Below are 14,838 nucleotides of genomic sequence, written 5' to 3'. Positions count from 1 at the left end.
TGAGCATTTTCAGACTATTCGAAAACCCCCAAGAATTCCAGGTTTTCCCGGTTAAGCAGAACATGTAAGGTGTCTCATCTTCAATTCACTTTCCATTTTTCTTTCGTTTTATTGAACCCGCGCATGCACCATGAAATTATGATGAAATAATAATAATAATAATAATAATAATAATAATAATAATAATAAAGGGAATTTATCAGCACATATGGAGTATTGTTTGTGAATGATGGGGCCCCACGGATAAAGGCAGGGTGTGTGAACTCCTGAAGTGAACAAAGTAGCAGACGATTCTTTCACTGGAGAGTGCTTTGTGCACTTACATGTACTATTACTGATTTTGCTGCTTCTGACCATTATAAAGTGCTGACATGCCGTTCAGCCGATGCTTGCACAATTTCATTGGAAATCAGGGAGGCTGTACATACATAAAAACAAAAATATTTGTCAGACATGAAACATGTATAACAGGTTGAACGGCTTCACTTGCTGAATGCGAAGAGCAGCAGTATATGAGTAATTATTAAATCAAATGTGCTACAGTAATATTGCCTTATATTGCCTTACATCTTTCACTCTTTCTACTGCATATGAACAGAACACACAAATACTTTGTTTCACAAGGATTTAGGCACATGTTTAAGGATAAAACGATGTCAATCATGACAAACATCGTGAAAGCAAATTTTCTGCAGTTTTTACTGGCATCAGCTGGTTACAGCTGCTTAGCTCTTCATAGGATCATCTTAACAATTCACCTTCACTGCATGATCACTCATGCTCATGTGAGACCCCATTTGAGAATGCCTCCAATAATTCCAACCAGCACAACATATCATGGCCTCTGCTTCCTTTGTTTGAGCTGTACTTATAAGACAGCGCACATATAGCAAGGCAGTAAGATTGACACTGTGATGTCGTAAAGCATGTGCAACCATCATTGACAAAAATCATCTAAGTGAACATAATAAAAAATATGACAAAAAAAAGGCAGGTACAGACGTAACAAACGAAGTATCACAATCATATCAAATGTGCAAAAATGCAATAGAGAGGTAAGGTAGATAGTGCCAATCTGAGACTTAACATTGAGATTTCATGACCTTATTACTGCAACAGCCTGTTAAAAGGTCAAGACTGCATTTGCTACATCCATTCACCAGTCCATCTATCTACACTTTCCATACTATTTCCATTGCTATCAAGTCGCTGTCAGGCCAACTCTTAATTCTGTGCTTCACCCTCACCACATGGCGAAGAAAAACACTTTGCAGACTAATGGAAACTGAACTTCTACCCCTATGGCAACATTAAAAACCATTACACAAGTTAAAAACCGGGCACACTAACCAATGGCTATCATGCAGCCTTGGTGCTGGGCAAATAATGTGAAGTTCGGTGCGCCACACAGACTGTAAGAGGAGCGGCATCTATGCATGTATTTTGGAGGCAACATAAGGAAATACTGTAACAGATAAACACGATGTGAATATCACAATGAAGTTGCTGTTGAGAAGATCCCAGACTCCGCTGCAAGAGCCTCAGGCTGCCACAGTAAGCGAATTCAAAGCTGGAAGAAACACTGAAGCCTGGGCGTCATTTGCCCAGAATTCATACCAAGTGCATAGTGGTAGGCAGGCAGGTTCATGTGTTGCCTTGATTTAAGCCTCTCCAATAAAACAAAGATGTGTCCAATGGTGGGCTTTGAACAATAAAAGCCCAATGCACTACCCATTAGTAGGCCAGAGACACTTGCATATTCTCTCATGCCACCACCAACTAGTGCACTGAGACACTGGCACATGCAACACGTCGCAAAGCAGCAATAAGCTTAATAAAAATCATATGAGTGTGTACCAGTTTCCATGGCATTAGGCCACAGAAACAGGAACGGACATTGTACCAGCTTCAGGATCAACACAGATCGTAACAGAACAGGTTGCAATGTTTCTTCACAAGATTACAATAAACCAGTCATGTCAACATCATTGCTGTCACACTGCCACTGTCGCCTTAGTGCTTTCATCAGACAGCATGCTTGCATCGCACAAACCATTGTTCACCTTACACAAATATGTTGGTCCATCTGATAATGCTCTGCAAAACTCCAAGCTATGCTGGGCAGCCAGCTACTTGCAAAACTGTTTGCTTAACGATTTACACAGTGCATAGGATGTGCATTATTTTTACTGCGATAGAAATCATATGGTCGCTTCAAACGCATTTTTGTTGTCGGTGTCGCCGTGATGTTCTGTACAAAGTCAAAGGGCGAAAACACCGTCGTCATGCACCGTATGCCGTATGTTCGAGTGAAGGCGTGCAAGGGTGAGCTGGTGATCGCGGCTCAATCCTGTGTGCACAAGGGAGGAAATCAGGAAGGAAGCGAGCTGTCTTCCGTAGCACATAAGGAACTGGGGGGACATTGTACTTTGGCAGCAACTGTGTATGGCATGGCCGCGCAGGCTTTATCTTCAAAACGATTTGCTTTGGGGGCACAGTCTAGGTGAGCCAATGGCTCGTAGCTTTGCGTGCTGTGTTCTTGCTGCTCAGTTTGCGTTATGAAGCAATTGACAGCATGAAGGTCACTTCGCTCACTGCTGCAGCGGTGCGTCCGCACGCCTGCATTATGACAGCGAGTGTCCACAGTCATTGAGCATGATGTGTGCATGTTTGCCTGTGCGCGCCAACATCGGGCTTGTTAATTTAGTTAGTAAGCGAGTGTTTACAAGTTTATACGGCTGATAAAACTAATATCCTTACTTATCATGGATGTCGACCAATTTGCCGTCATAATCGATGCTTCGCCTTATGGGCGAAACTGCGTTTTTTTTTTTCTTTTTCACATAATGGATCCAATTTATTTATGGTTAAGTAGAACTGACTGTTGGGCAAACTGGTAAGGATTTATTTCTTCAAAATGGTGCCACATAAAGACACGAAAACAAATGATACTAAGAATACCGGCTTAATGTTCACAACAGTGCCATGGAGTGCATTCTGCAATGATCACTTTCGGCGATACTATCGCCTTGGCCACGACTTCGCCATAGGCGCGGGCCGATTGGATGTTTTAGCAAAATCAGATGAGCTGAATGACTGGTTGAGCACTCATCTGTTTTTGCTAAAACAGCCAATCAGCGCATACCGAGCAAAATAGGATGAGCCGATTGGCTGATTGAGCACTCATCCGATTTTGCTCAACCAGCCAATCAGCTCATCCTATTTTGCTAAAGCAGCCAATCGGCACGTGCCGATGGCAAAGCCATGGCCAAAGTGATCACCAAAGTGATAGTAGTGTCCACCTCATATGCGGAAGGTACTAGGTTTGAATTCTGCTAATGCCGGAAACCCACTAGTTTTTTCTAATGGGTAGGGATGTACCACCATATGGCACTCAATCATTTATATGGGTTCTTATCTAGAAAGTGAGCCCTATAGGGATTAGCGAGGGTCTCTGGTCACCCCTTGTTGCTGCCACAGCTTTGGCGAAATAGTCGAGCATCCACCGCTGCTGTGGGATGAAGAGAAGTGCTGCTGCCAGGTACTTACAGGTAAAATAGGTACAAGTGTGCTCCTGGCCTGGTGCCTGGCAACTACAAGAGTTCAAGATTTATTTTATTTTATTTATTTGTACATAATGCAGCCCGATCGGGCTATTGCAGGAGTGGGTGTGAAAGGCAGAGCAAAGAAAATAATAAATAATACAGGCAATACGAACAATACTAACCAATACAAACCAAACTATTCAATGGCCGCCAAGAATAAGTTTAAAGGAAGAGAATGAGTAGGACCCGGCAAGGAATTCCAGTATTCCATTACACAGGGAAATAAACTGTATTTAAAAGTGTCCGTATGGGCAAAATAGGGTGGGACGTTTAGGTGATGGTGACTTCTAGTATTAGATGGTTTTGCAGGAGTTAGGTAGTTATCTGAAGATATACGGCAAGAGGATGCTTGGAAGCACACCCACCTATTGGGAAACTGGTGGCAGGGGACTAGTAGATGCTAAGAAAACGGTGCTTGTGTTAGTGTCATTCCGAGTTCGGGTCTTTCTGTGGTGCTGTTTAGAAGAAATAATTTATGGTTGTAGTATGTGCTAAGTACTTGACATTTTATTCAGTAATGCATGGCAATTCTATGTGAAACTTAACTGCCTGCATATTTTGTTGTTTGTAGTACATGGTACATTGCATTGAACACCCCCATACCTTTCATGTACAGAACCAAACGAAAACTTTCAAGCATTAAAAACAAATGTGTGTAGTTAGCTTATTAATTTTTATTTTCACGTACAGAGCAAGGAAGCCTTTTTTCTAGCAGAAGGCGTAAGAGCCAACTTGTTCTGCATTTATTGACATTGTCGTTGCAGTAAGCTGTAGCCATATTCAGATAAAATATTATTTGAAATCGTGATGATTTGATATCGGAAACACATAATAAAAACAAATTTCGCAGTAACATTTAACCATGAGGCATACAGGAACCTACACTGGCATGTTCTGATCAGTGTTTTCTCTCAAAATATGGTCTCTTGCCTACATGATCAGTATTCTGGAGCTATACATGCAATTAAATGACTGATTGACATCCAATAGGCTGCAGACATGAAGACCAAGAGGAACAAAGTGAAGTAATACTACAGTCTCCAATTACTAGTCTACAGTCGGGCAGCTGACAATTTTTCCCTTTCATGAACTTTCATCTACCTTGCAGGCTTCCGTAAAATAGATTTTTGATCAGTTTCCCTCTGCTTTGAGTTGTCGATTAATTTGGCCTCGTTCTGTGACCTACTAGCCACCTGGTTAGCTCAGACGGTAAAGTGACTGCCCTGAAGAAGTGTTGGTTCCGGGTTCAATGCCCTGGACCACGACGAATTTTCCTTCTACTGCGAAGCTTTCTCTCTGAGAAACCCGTACAGGTATCCTTTATGGCCTTGTGCTACAGTCGGTTGAATGACAATTGTCCTGTTCAGTCACTTGCCAACCTTCTTGCCCACAAAAGGTCATGCAGATATCCAACTATGTTACACAAGAAAGGTGTCAAAATGCACATTATTAGAATTTGAATTGACAATGTTTCAATGCTCCAACACAACAACAGAGGTTACAAGAGACTCTGTGGTAGAGGGTTTCGGATTAATTTTGTTCACCTGTGGTTCTTTAACATACTCAAAGCACAAGCATTCTCATATTCTGCCCCCAATGGAATGCAACAGTGGCAGCCAGAAATCAAACTCGCATAACCTTGTGGGCAGTAGCACAACACCGAGCCATCGGTCAGTAACAGTAGCTAAAATATTAACCAGATTAGTTTTAACGCAATTGTACAGTGTGCACCCCATTACAATACACCCATAGCGTGAATTTTCAATTGAAGATTATACATGCAGAAGCACTGTTTTCAATATTTCTGTTCCAGAGGAGTTCTTGCAAAAGAGGTGCCCAGGTTTGAGTGGACTATACTGACGGGTAATGGCTCATGGATGACAAATTCATTAAGCCACTACTCCGTTTTCTACACGAGGGGAGCCTCCACATTTTTATTTAAATGCACATCTACACCACAGGGCAAGCTGCTGGAAAAAAATTGAACACAAACAAAAGAAATCTAATGTTCCAGTAGATTTCAAATGATCCATAAACTTCATGATACAGTGAACTGCCTTTCTAACGAAGTGCCTGAGACCTCCAAAATCCTTTGTGGTACAGTTCGGTTACTTTGTTGTAAAGAAAGCGCCCATACCACTTGTTATAAAGCAGGTTAAGAGGAAGCTTTAGCTCGAGCCCAACTCCGTAGGGCCTATTCAAATACATGTAGAATGCAAAAACATTTTTATGAGATAACCCCTGGGCCGATTTTAATAAAATTTGTTGCATTTGAGAGAGAAAGGTAAATTCTAGTGACTGTTGGAAGCGGAAATTCAATTTAGGTCCTGAATTTCGTTGAAAAGATTTTCAAAAATTCGAATGTTTGAAAAAATAGAAGCACTAAGTTTACAGATTCATAGCTCTGCATCAAGAACAGATATCGTGGTTTTGTAAACGGCATCCATTAGACCAATGAAAGCGGACAAATTCGATGTCATTTTATATCTTACGTGAATTTGTTAAATTGTTTACAAGGTTTCTGCAAAAGCTGTATTTCCATATTACCAACTTTTTTGAGATTCATGTGTAACATATCAATTTTGTCCACTTTAGATGTACTATTAGATGCAATTCACAGAATTATATTATTTTTCATTGCTGAGTTACAGAGTTGTAAACTTGATGGTATCGTTTTTTAAAAACTTTTGAATTTTGCCAATTCTTAATAACAAATTGACGACCTAAATAAAAAATTATGAAACCAAGTCACTAGATTTTAATATTTTATTTTAAATGCAACAAACCTCGTCAAATGTGGTGCAGTGGTTGCCGAGAAAAATGAAATCTCTTTCTACATGTATTTAGATAGGAGCAACTGAGCAAAAGCTTCCTCTTAAGCACGTTTGGCAAAAAGAAAATATTTATTTAGCGTGACTTCAAGAGATTCCTAGTTAAAGGGACCCTGAAACAATTTTGACAATTTTCTACAAACATACTGAGTCGTTAGAGTAGGTCCTTCTGATCATTAATTGACGCATCTAAGTGCTCCGCATAAAACGTGTAATTTACTATAAAATTTTTAAAATGTACATCGCTGCCATCGCAGCACACTGCTTGGTGGAATTTTCAGCCGCCCCTACCCATACGACGTAAATCACCCAATTGATGTCATGTGGGCGAGCTATCCGATTGGCTGCCAGGGCACGTCATCTATAATTTTTCCACCTTTATGGTGAACAAATGATGTTCGTAATAGTTGGAATGTTAATTTGTTTCTATAAAAACAAAGTAACAGAAAGAGAATGCACAAGAACAATTTCTCACTATACTTAGGCACTTCCGGCACACAGCAAGCGTCATCTGCTTGTGTTACAACATGCTCCATTTTGACGAGAGCTCCGTGGTCAGAGTCGCTCTGTCTTTTCGCGAGCAGTATGATTCGACTTTGTTGCGCTGTGGACTTCAAACGTAGCGACTGGCAATATGTCAAGCTGCGACATCATGTCCCTCTGCAAAGCAGCAGACAAGCGGACTAGCTGCAGCGCATCGGACTGCCGCTATCCGATCGGCACCATGATTTTCGCGTTTGCGGCCTTCACTTTAGACCGGAAGATTACTAACGCAATAGCGTCTCGCGAGGCCGGTATTAGGGTAAACGCAAGCGCAAGGGGCCAGGGCCTCGCCCTTTGACTGTGTCGTTTCACGGGATGAGCAGAAGCGCAAATGTGAATGGTCTGCACGGTGCAGCCACCTGGTGGCACAGAGCTCAACCACACACAGTAGCAGTAACAAAATGTATTCTTCTTTGCTGCTGGTGTAAATGTTTCACAGGAGTGCAATCGTTAACACGTTTTTGTAAATGTTTAAAATGTTTTACACTTGGTTTGAGCAATATTAGCTCTGTTTGGCTGGTTAAGCTCTGCGCCAACGGGTGGCTGGACCGTGGAGACCGATCAGGCAGCTCGCATACGTCTACGCTAAAGTTCCTTTATCAGCTTGAGTTTATGCCTCCACCAGCCCGTCGAAACGCCCAGCTCGCCTGTGGTTACCATAATACCAGACAGGTTCGGCGCTGTGACAGAATTCTTGCAATGCAGGCCGCTTCGATAGCTCTCGCTTGGGGTCGACTGCCAAGCAGCTATGAGACATTTCACACAAATTGTGGTGTGAATGATTAGCTGTACCCTACGCGTCTACAAAATTTGTCCGAACCGTTTCGTGGGTCCTTTAATTAGGTCTCCAATTTTCTTCGGCGCACTTCATATGATGGAATGTGCAACTGTATCCAACGATACGGCAGCAAGATTTGCGACATGCTCAGTGGCAAAATCTAGGAGTGATGCAAAGTACAGCTGTAGAGAGCGTCAATTGCCTGCTTTGTCAGAATTCTTGGTTAGTCTGCAGGCTCTTCATCACTCCTGCCTTCATCAATCTCCATGTCATCCTTGATGGCCTCTACGAGGTTACCAAGAACATAGGTAAAAAAAGAAAGAGGGTGTGTGTGTGGGGGGCTACCATAGCTGCTGCGTTGTTCAAACCCTGCCGCATGGTGGCATTCAATTCCTATATGTACCGCCATTCTGAGGCAACTACGGAAGAAAACGGCACCGCCACCACATGTGTTCCTTGTAAAGCAACAAATCAGCCCTTGGGGACACCTATATTCCTTCATTGTACAGGCAAATTCACTCTAGTGGCCTTCGCTGTAGAGGTGTCCACAATACACATGGCACATAGGACTTCAGCAAGGACATACAAAATCCTTCATTATATATATGAAGGTCATTTCGTTGCAGGAAGCATTTCAGTGCTGTTTCAAAAGATGCCTTGAAGCATTTCACATACTTCTGACAATATTGTCATATAAACATAACATTATCAGCATATAAAAACTGAAGAATGGTAATAGCTTTTCTTTGAAGTAATTACATCCAAAAGTAAGCGTTGAAACACATGTTCCCAATTTCAAGCTTCCACCCAAGGTTAGAAAGAAAAAAAAAAGTTGTAGAATTCACCATGCCACATCAATATAGGCATTCTAGCAGTGCAAGCAGGAATACAGACTCGAGAAGTAAGACACAAGCATACACGTCTTCAATTGAGTTCATGTTCTTGCTTGTGATGCTAGAATACCATACGCTATCGTATCAATAAGCCTACATTGCAACTCACGTCACCAGCAATGCAAGTGCCGAGTGGAAATCGGCAGGTAGTAGTAAGATGTCCACTTTCAGTTAAAACTCCCATCATACTCGATCATCAACGCCCTTTTGCGTCGGCCGAGAAAACACATGCACTGGTGATATGCTCATTATTAAGGCAAGAAAAACGTCGACCGTTTTAGCAATTTGCGAGAAATCTGAAGCTTTGTAACCGAGCACCAAACTTAAGGTGCTTGGCTTTGCGATAATCGATTAAGCACAGTATATATACTGATCTGCTGTCTGCACTGAATTCATGTCCAACCTCAGTGTATCACATATTGGAAACGAAAATCCTCTCTAAAAGAGATTTGTGCCCGAAACAATTTACTGGCTTTTTTCATCACTTCCACAAATTCCCCCTTCATGGTGCAATGAGTTGGATATATCGTTTCGCGCACTGGTGGGTTTGTGCAGCTGGAGGAGGAGGAATAAACTTTTATTGTATAACTAACACTTTATGATGGCCGGGCCTAAGCCTCCCATGTAGGAAAAGAAAAGCTTTATTAAGAAACGGCATAACGTTTGTTCACCAGTTACGGATATGACTAATCGGCTGTGCTTAAAGTTCAGATCGAACAGCAATCGTTGACGAAAGCTCAGCTGTCACGCAGCTTACATAATTGGGACGTAGCCGACACCAATGCAAAATAAATTCAGCACATCTACAGGCACATGCTTAAACAGCGCGAAGAGAGTTCCTGTTTTGAAAATACCACGGAAGACAGCCACCTGAATGTTAGGTGCGATACAGAGATGACTGTACGCGTCGTCTGCGTAAAAAATTTACGCGCTCAAGAGCGCACGACGTACGTGTATACCAACAGGCCATCATGACAGCTTACCTCATACTCATTTCGATCGTCCTGGCCAAGAGCCTGAGATACCAGTTGCAACACTAAACCAAACCGATCGCACATTTTTGATAGTCCGTGTACTTGCACGCGTAGTTTCGCTATGCACGTCTGAAGTGAGGCAAAATTGCGCAGCCGTGCATAAACCGCCCTGCGACGCCCAGCGGCTGCGTTCGAGTGATGCGAAACGCAGGAAGCGCCAGTCCAAAGGCCAGGAACTAAAGCAGCCAGGTGTTTCCATGTAATAGGCAGCAGCTGCAACAGTACGACGCCCGATCGTCTGGCGCACGCGGAGACACCGCCTACTCGCGATTATCTACAAGCAAAATCGCAAAATGTTGTGTGACGTCACAAGGGCAGAAACTAGGGGCCACACAGAAACCGCAGAAACCACGGTAACGGAGCGCACACCGCACTGCCTTTTCGCCAGACGTCGCTAGCGGAAGGCTTCTGGCATGGCTCGATGAAACGCACCTCATCGAGCGTCCGTGCTGCTGGCTTGCAGTTTACATCGAAAACAGAGAACTGGAGAACTCTAGGATAGAACACTCCCTTAGAGACCATCTACAAAATGGGAATGCACGAACATGACGATCGAATAACTATAACGTGTTCAGAGGCACTTGCAATGCTGGACAGCAGCGCTCTTGGCGACGCGCGAAGCAACGAATCGCCCACAGCATAAATGAGCTCTGGACCACACCTCGGTGGGGCTATGGTGGGACCAAGGCAGCAACAGCGAAATATGGCGGATAAATCGGAAGCTGGACTAGATAGCAAAGCTCTACATTCGTTACGCGTCGTCGACCTCAGATCTGCACTTGAGAAACGAGGACTACCGAAAAGTGGGAGCAAGAAGGAACTCGTTGAGCGACTGAAGCTGGTAAGCAGTGCGGTCTCGGTGGGTGAAGCTGGCTCTCATGCGCGCAAGAACCTGTGTTAATACGGAGGTTCGGCCGACGAAAGCAACATCGTTGCTACGAGTGACCAAACGCGCGGCAGTGTCTCGCTGTTGTCCTTACTGCGTTTGTGCTGGCATTCAACTGTGTGCAACTTTCACCAGAATACCACAACGAGAAGCACGTGCAGCAAGCCTCTGTAAACAAATACACAGCGCCTCTTCACAACATAACGCGGTTTAGTTTTTGCTACGAGAGTGCGCACGCACTTGAGGCTCGACTGTCAGGCGAAGATGGGAAGTACGTGGGTATGGTTTCTTATAAGTCGTAGGTTTGGAGGTATACCCAAAAGCACTTAGACATTTGTAATGGATTATTTAGCCTGTCATTGCATGGGTCAGCTGCCGTACCACCTGGCTACCTTGTAGGGGGACAGTGTATGCTGTATTTTTGGGTGTTAGTGGAAGAAAGCTAAATGTGCGCATACATGGTATATACAAATTAAACGTACGCATTTTTTTTTTTTTTCACAGCAACTTAAGATAGAGAAACTGCACGAGGAGTCTGTGAAAGCTGAAGGTGAGTTGTATGTGCAGCACCAACATAACTCTACTTGATGACTTGAACCAACGCATTTCAAAACGTATTTCTCTTCCAGATCGTGTGCCCAACCTTGACGTAAGTGCTTTTTCTTTTTTTTTTCACATTGCAACGGAACGAGAAATGTGTCGTACTTGTCTTTGGTAGAAATAGACAGCAGAGAGAGCAGTGGCAGATATAACCCAGAAAACGCCGAAAAACTTTAAAGCTGTAATATATGTAGAGCAGCAGTTAACCCAGTGTACACAGCTCTAGTGATGGTTGTCACTGATGCCATGGTGGGGTATTTCTGGCACAGTGAAAAGCTAAATTCTAATGCGATCAGCTTATGTCCATTACGTCATACCCAGTTAAGTGTAGAAGTAAACATTAGCTATAGCAATATTTTATTAATGGCAACCTCTTGCAAAAAGAATACAAGACCTACTTTAGCATGCTGTTAATGTTGAAGTGTGTCATAAGATTGCATGCCAGTGTTTAAGTGTGCCATACGACTAATAATTAGTTTATACCAATATATACGAGAAATTCTGTGAGTAGGCTTTCTTGCATGGTCGCAGTGCAACCGAGACAGAAATAATACTCATTCTTTAGCCAGGTACATGCTAGGTACAAGACAAGAAGTAAAGCACACATTGGCTGCTTTCTTCTTACCTCTAGCACCACAAGCTCCAACATATTGGCGATGGTGGTCATGTGGAGAAGCCTGCTAACAGGATTCCACATTTGTCTATTGCCTTCATTGTTGATCTTTTAGTTCTTATATTGCATGTTTATTTTTTGCTGGCACATTTTGCAGCTCCAAGATGAACTGACTGGACAGAATGACTTTGTCAGGCAGTACTTGGCAGCCCAACAACAAACGTATGCAATGCAACTTAAAGAGCGCAGACTGGCTGAGATGCGTAAGTAGATAATGCAATGTTTCATTGGTTGCACTTAACTGCATGAGGAGTGAGCTTACTTTTGCTTTATCAGTAGTAAGACTAAGCTTGCACCTCATGAGAGTTTAGTAATAGGTAAAACACGTTGCTCTGCCTTTAGTATTGTGCACCACGAAATATAACCTGCATCTATGTGGCGCTTCGGCTAACTTCTGCCAAGACTTAAAAAAACTCATGTGTTTGCTACAATGCAACCAACTTAGCACTGTACACTGTCCTTTTGAGCAGCTAAAAGTTTAAAATTTAGTTTAAAATTTTTCTAGGCTGCAAAGAAAGTGCATGAGATTTGAAAAAGTACTACATAACAAGGGACCTACATGCAGCGACATTAGTGCACTCAAGCATGGTACCTACGAATGATTGATGCTGCATGTAGACCGAACACATTAGAAGTTCTTTAGAAATACTGATGGATTGAAGACAATGGTCTTGGCTTCCACTGTTGAAGCAGTAAAGCAAATGGAGCCATGGGATATAAGATTAATAGCTCATGCCAATTCATGAAGCTCTGCCAGTGTTTTTATTGTCGATCGATTGTGTAAAGGGTGAGGAGGTTTTGGCACTGTATGGTGATGCATCAGAGACAGTGGGTGTGGCCATTGCGTCTAAATTTTGCTGGCATCAATAATTTGTTGGTAGCATGTTTAAGGGCACTAATGTCACTTCGCACAACCGGCCAGTCACGTGGTATGTTTCAAAACCTTGCACACTTTCTTTGCAGCCCAAAAAAATTAAAACCAGAGCAGCTATCTTCACGGAAATTATCTGGATATTTCTCATTGGGCTATGCAACGTTTCCATTGAAAATTTTGTATTTAAAGCAATTCTTTAACACTTTCATGGACAGCAAGACTTATTAGTCTCCCTTTTCCTGGCAACCTGACTGCACAGTATCAACTTTTCTGTGCAACTACGTATACAACCTCCTGATTTTTTTCTTGCACTTGATTGCATACTTATAGAAAAGAAAGAATGGTTACTGCAGTTGTTTACTGCATTTTGCATTTCTGTATGTTTTGTTGTTATTCTGTCTTCCTTCAGGTCACCACAATGGTAAACGGTGACTCTTTTGAGAAAGACGTCTTTGTTGTACTAGAGCAAACGCATATAAAGCTGAAGCCCAATTTCTGCCACATTTATTTACTGAAAATACTTAAAAGTATGTTTCCATGACAGCTTCCTGCTTTTATGATTTGAATTTGCCATACTCATACGTAGGAGTAATAAATTATCTAATTATTAGCATCACACACATCATGCGCTATCTATGATAAATGCATAGCCTTTGAGGCTTTCTATGAAGCATTTTTTTTCCGAAAACTGTTGTGATAATGGACAGACTTGAAAGACAATGCTGGTATAAAGTCGGTCTTCAAGTAAACAGAACGAAAACATGCAACACATGCCCATGCTTCTTGTAAAGTCTGCTAGTGTACCTAGGGTACTTCCAATTGTTTTACAGGCAGCCATAAGTAGGTAGAAGTAGGCAACAAAGGCATGTAATGCTTTCCTTGATGAAGTTGGCCTATATGGACAATGGGACATATTGACATGTGTACTTGTATATCTTTTTCGAGTGACCGCTTTTCACCGTCTAACAAATGTTATCGCTCAGTGCGGGGCACGCCTGCATGTATCGCAAGTTTCTTCAATGTTCTTTCTGCTGTCTGTTGTCACACAAGTCGATTGCATCTGCGACGCGAATTGTGTAGAACTTTCTTGAAGACACGCGGGCACCAGCGATTAATCTGGAACCTTCGATGGCTCGTGTATAAAAGCTGATCAGATTTTCGCCGATCGCCGACTGTGTTCGCCCCTGTCAGCATTCTTTGAGTGCAGCCTGTTTTTGAGTGCACAAGTTCGCCCAATAAAACGCTAGTTTCATCATTCCCAGTTTTGCTGCTTTTTCACCGTCACTACTACGTGACATCTGGTGAAGATGCTTTGAGTTCATGTACCGGACACCCCCACAAAGCCGTGACCCAAGCTTGAATGCAGAAGACGACACCAACGTCGCCAAGAACCAGCGAGGTAGCCGCAGACTGCAAGGACTGCCCCCAGAGCACGGACTTTTGCCTGAGATGACTACGAAGATCGTCACTAAGTCAACCCCAATGGCAGCCCCAGCGTCCCCCATCATGCTGCAGCAGCCCGGGGAGCCACCGACCCTCCGTGGATCATCATTTGAAGACCCAGATAACTGGCTGAAAACGTATGAAAGGGTCACTGCATTCAACAACTGGAACTATAGACGACAAGCATTGGCATGTGTACTTCGCCTTAAAAGACGCCGCCAGGACATGGTTTGAGAACCTGGAATCAACCCTGACTACATGGGACCTGTTCTGCAACGGTTTCCTGCAGACATTCACAAGCCTCCTGCACAGAGAGCGAGCCCAAGCTCTACTGGAAACTGCATGCAGCTGCCGAATGAGAACATAGCGATCTTTACAGAGGAGATGACTCGCCTCTTTCGACACGCCGACCAAGACATGCCAGAAGAGAAAAAAAAGTTCACTTCTTGATGCACGGTTTGAAGCAAGAGCTGTAATGCAAAAGGATAGAAACTTGGGGGAGTTGGTACGGTAACATGATCTTGGATTGTAGTGCGAAGTGACACGGACAGAGACCTGTTTGCTTGTAGTCTCTGTCCGTGTCACTTCGCACTACAATCCAAGATGAAGCAAGAGCTTTTCGCCGGATTGATATGCAACCCGCCTAAGACTGTTGCCGAATTTATTTCCAAGGCCACA

At 43.0% G+C, this 14,838-nt stretch overlaps 2 protein-coding genes across 9 annotated transcripts in view; one reads left to right on the top strand and one right to left on the bottom strand.

Annotated features, from left to right (window-relative positions):
- Positions 1-14,838, bottom strand: part of LOC126547020 (VPS9 domain-containing protein 1-like) — a 106,426-nt gene that overhangs the window by 55,031 nt on the left and 36,557 nt on the right. Inside the window, exons 1-2 of one of the 5 annotated variants that reach the window (XM_055062635.2) lie at positions 9,634-9,659; positions 1,351-1,412 (exon numbers count right to left, since the gene is read on the bottom strand). The exons of 1 other annotated variant lie outside the window; for it this stretch is intronic. In XM_055062635.2, the coding sequence (XP_054918610.1) occupies positions 1,351-1,412; positions 9,634-9,644 (73 nt within the window). In that variant the 5' untranslated portion in view covers positions 9,645-9,659. Of the gene's footprint in view, positions 1-1,350; positions 1,413-9,633; positions 9,974-14,838 lie in introns of those variants that run through there. 3 more of the 5 variants (XM_072287816.1, XM_055062634.2, XM_050194835.3) reach the window with 3 other exon arrangements.
- LOC126532035 (uncharacterized) overlaps positions 10,124-14,838 on the top strand; it is a 96,295-nt gene continuing 91,580 nt past the window's right edge. For 3 of the 4 annotated variants that reach the window (XR_011893836.1, XR_011893835.1, XM_072287808.1), the window contains exons 1-4: positions 10,127-10,525; positions 11,075-11,120; positions 11,200-11,219; positions 11,941-12,046. Coding sequence is in view for 2 of the 4 variants with exons in the window: in XM_072287808.1 (XP_072143909.1) it covers positions 10,328-10,525; positions 11,075-11,120; positions 11,200-11,219; positions 11,941-12,046 (370 nt within the window). In the remaining 2 variants the exon portion in view is untranslated. Of the gene's footprint in view, positions 10,526-11,074; positions 11,121-11,199; positions 11,220-11,940; positions 12,047-14,838 lie in introns of all 4 variants that reach the window. The other variant, XM_072287814.1, reaches the window with a different exon arrangement.

This window comes from Dermacentor andersoni, chromosome 1 (assembly GCF_023375885.2).
Source record: "Dermacentor andersoni chromosome 1, qqDerAnde1_hic_scaffold, whole genome shotgun sequence".
NCBI classification, from domain to species: Eukaryota; Metazoa; Arthropoda; class Arachnida; order Ixodida; family Ixodidae; genus Dermacentor; species Dermacentor andersoni.
The sequence above is the reverse complement of the archived record's forward strand: the minus strand, read 5'-3'. Positions and strand labels throughout refer to the sequence as shown.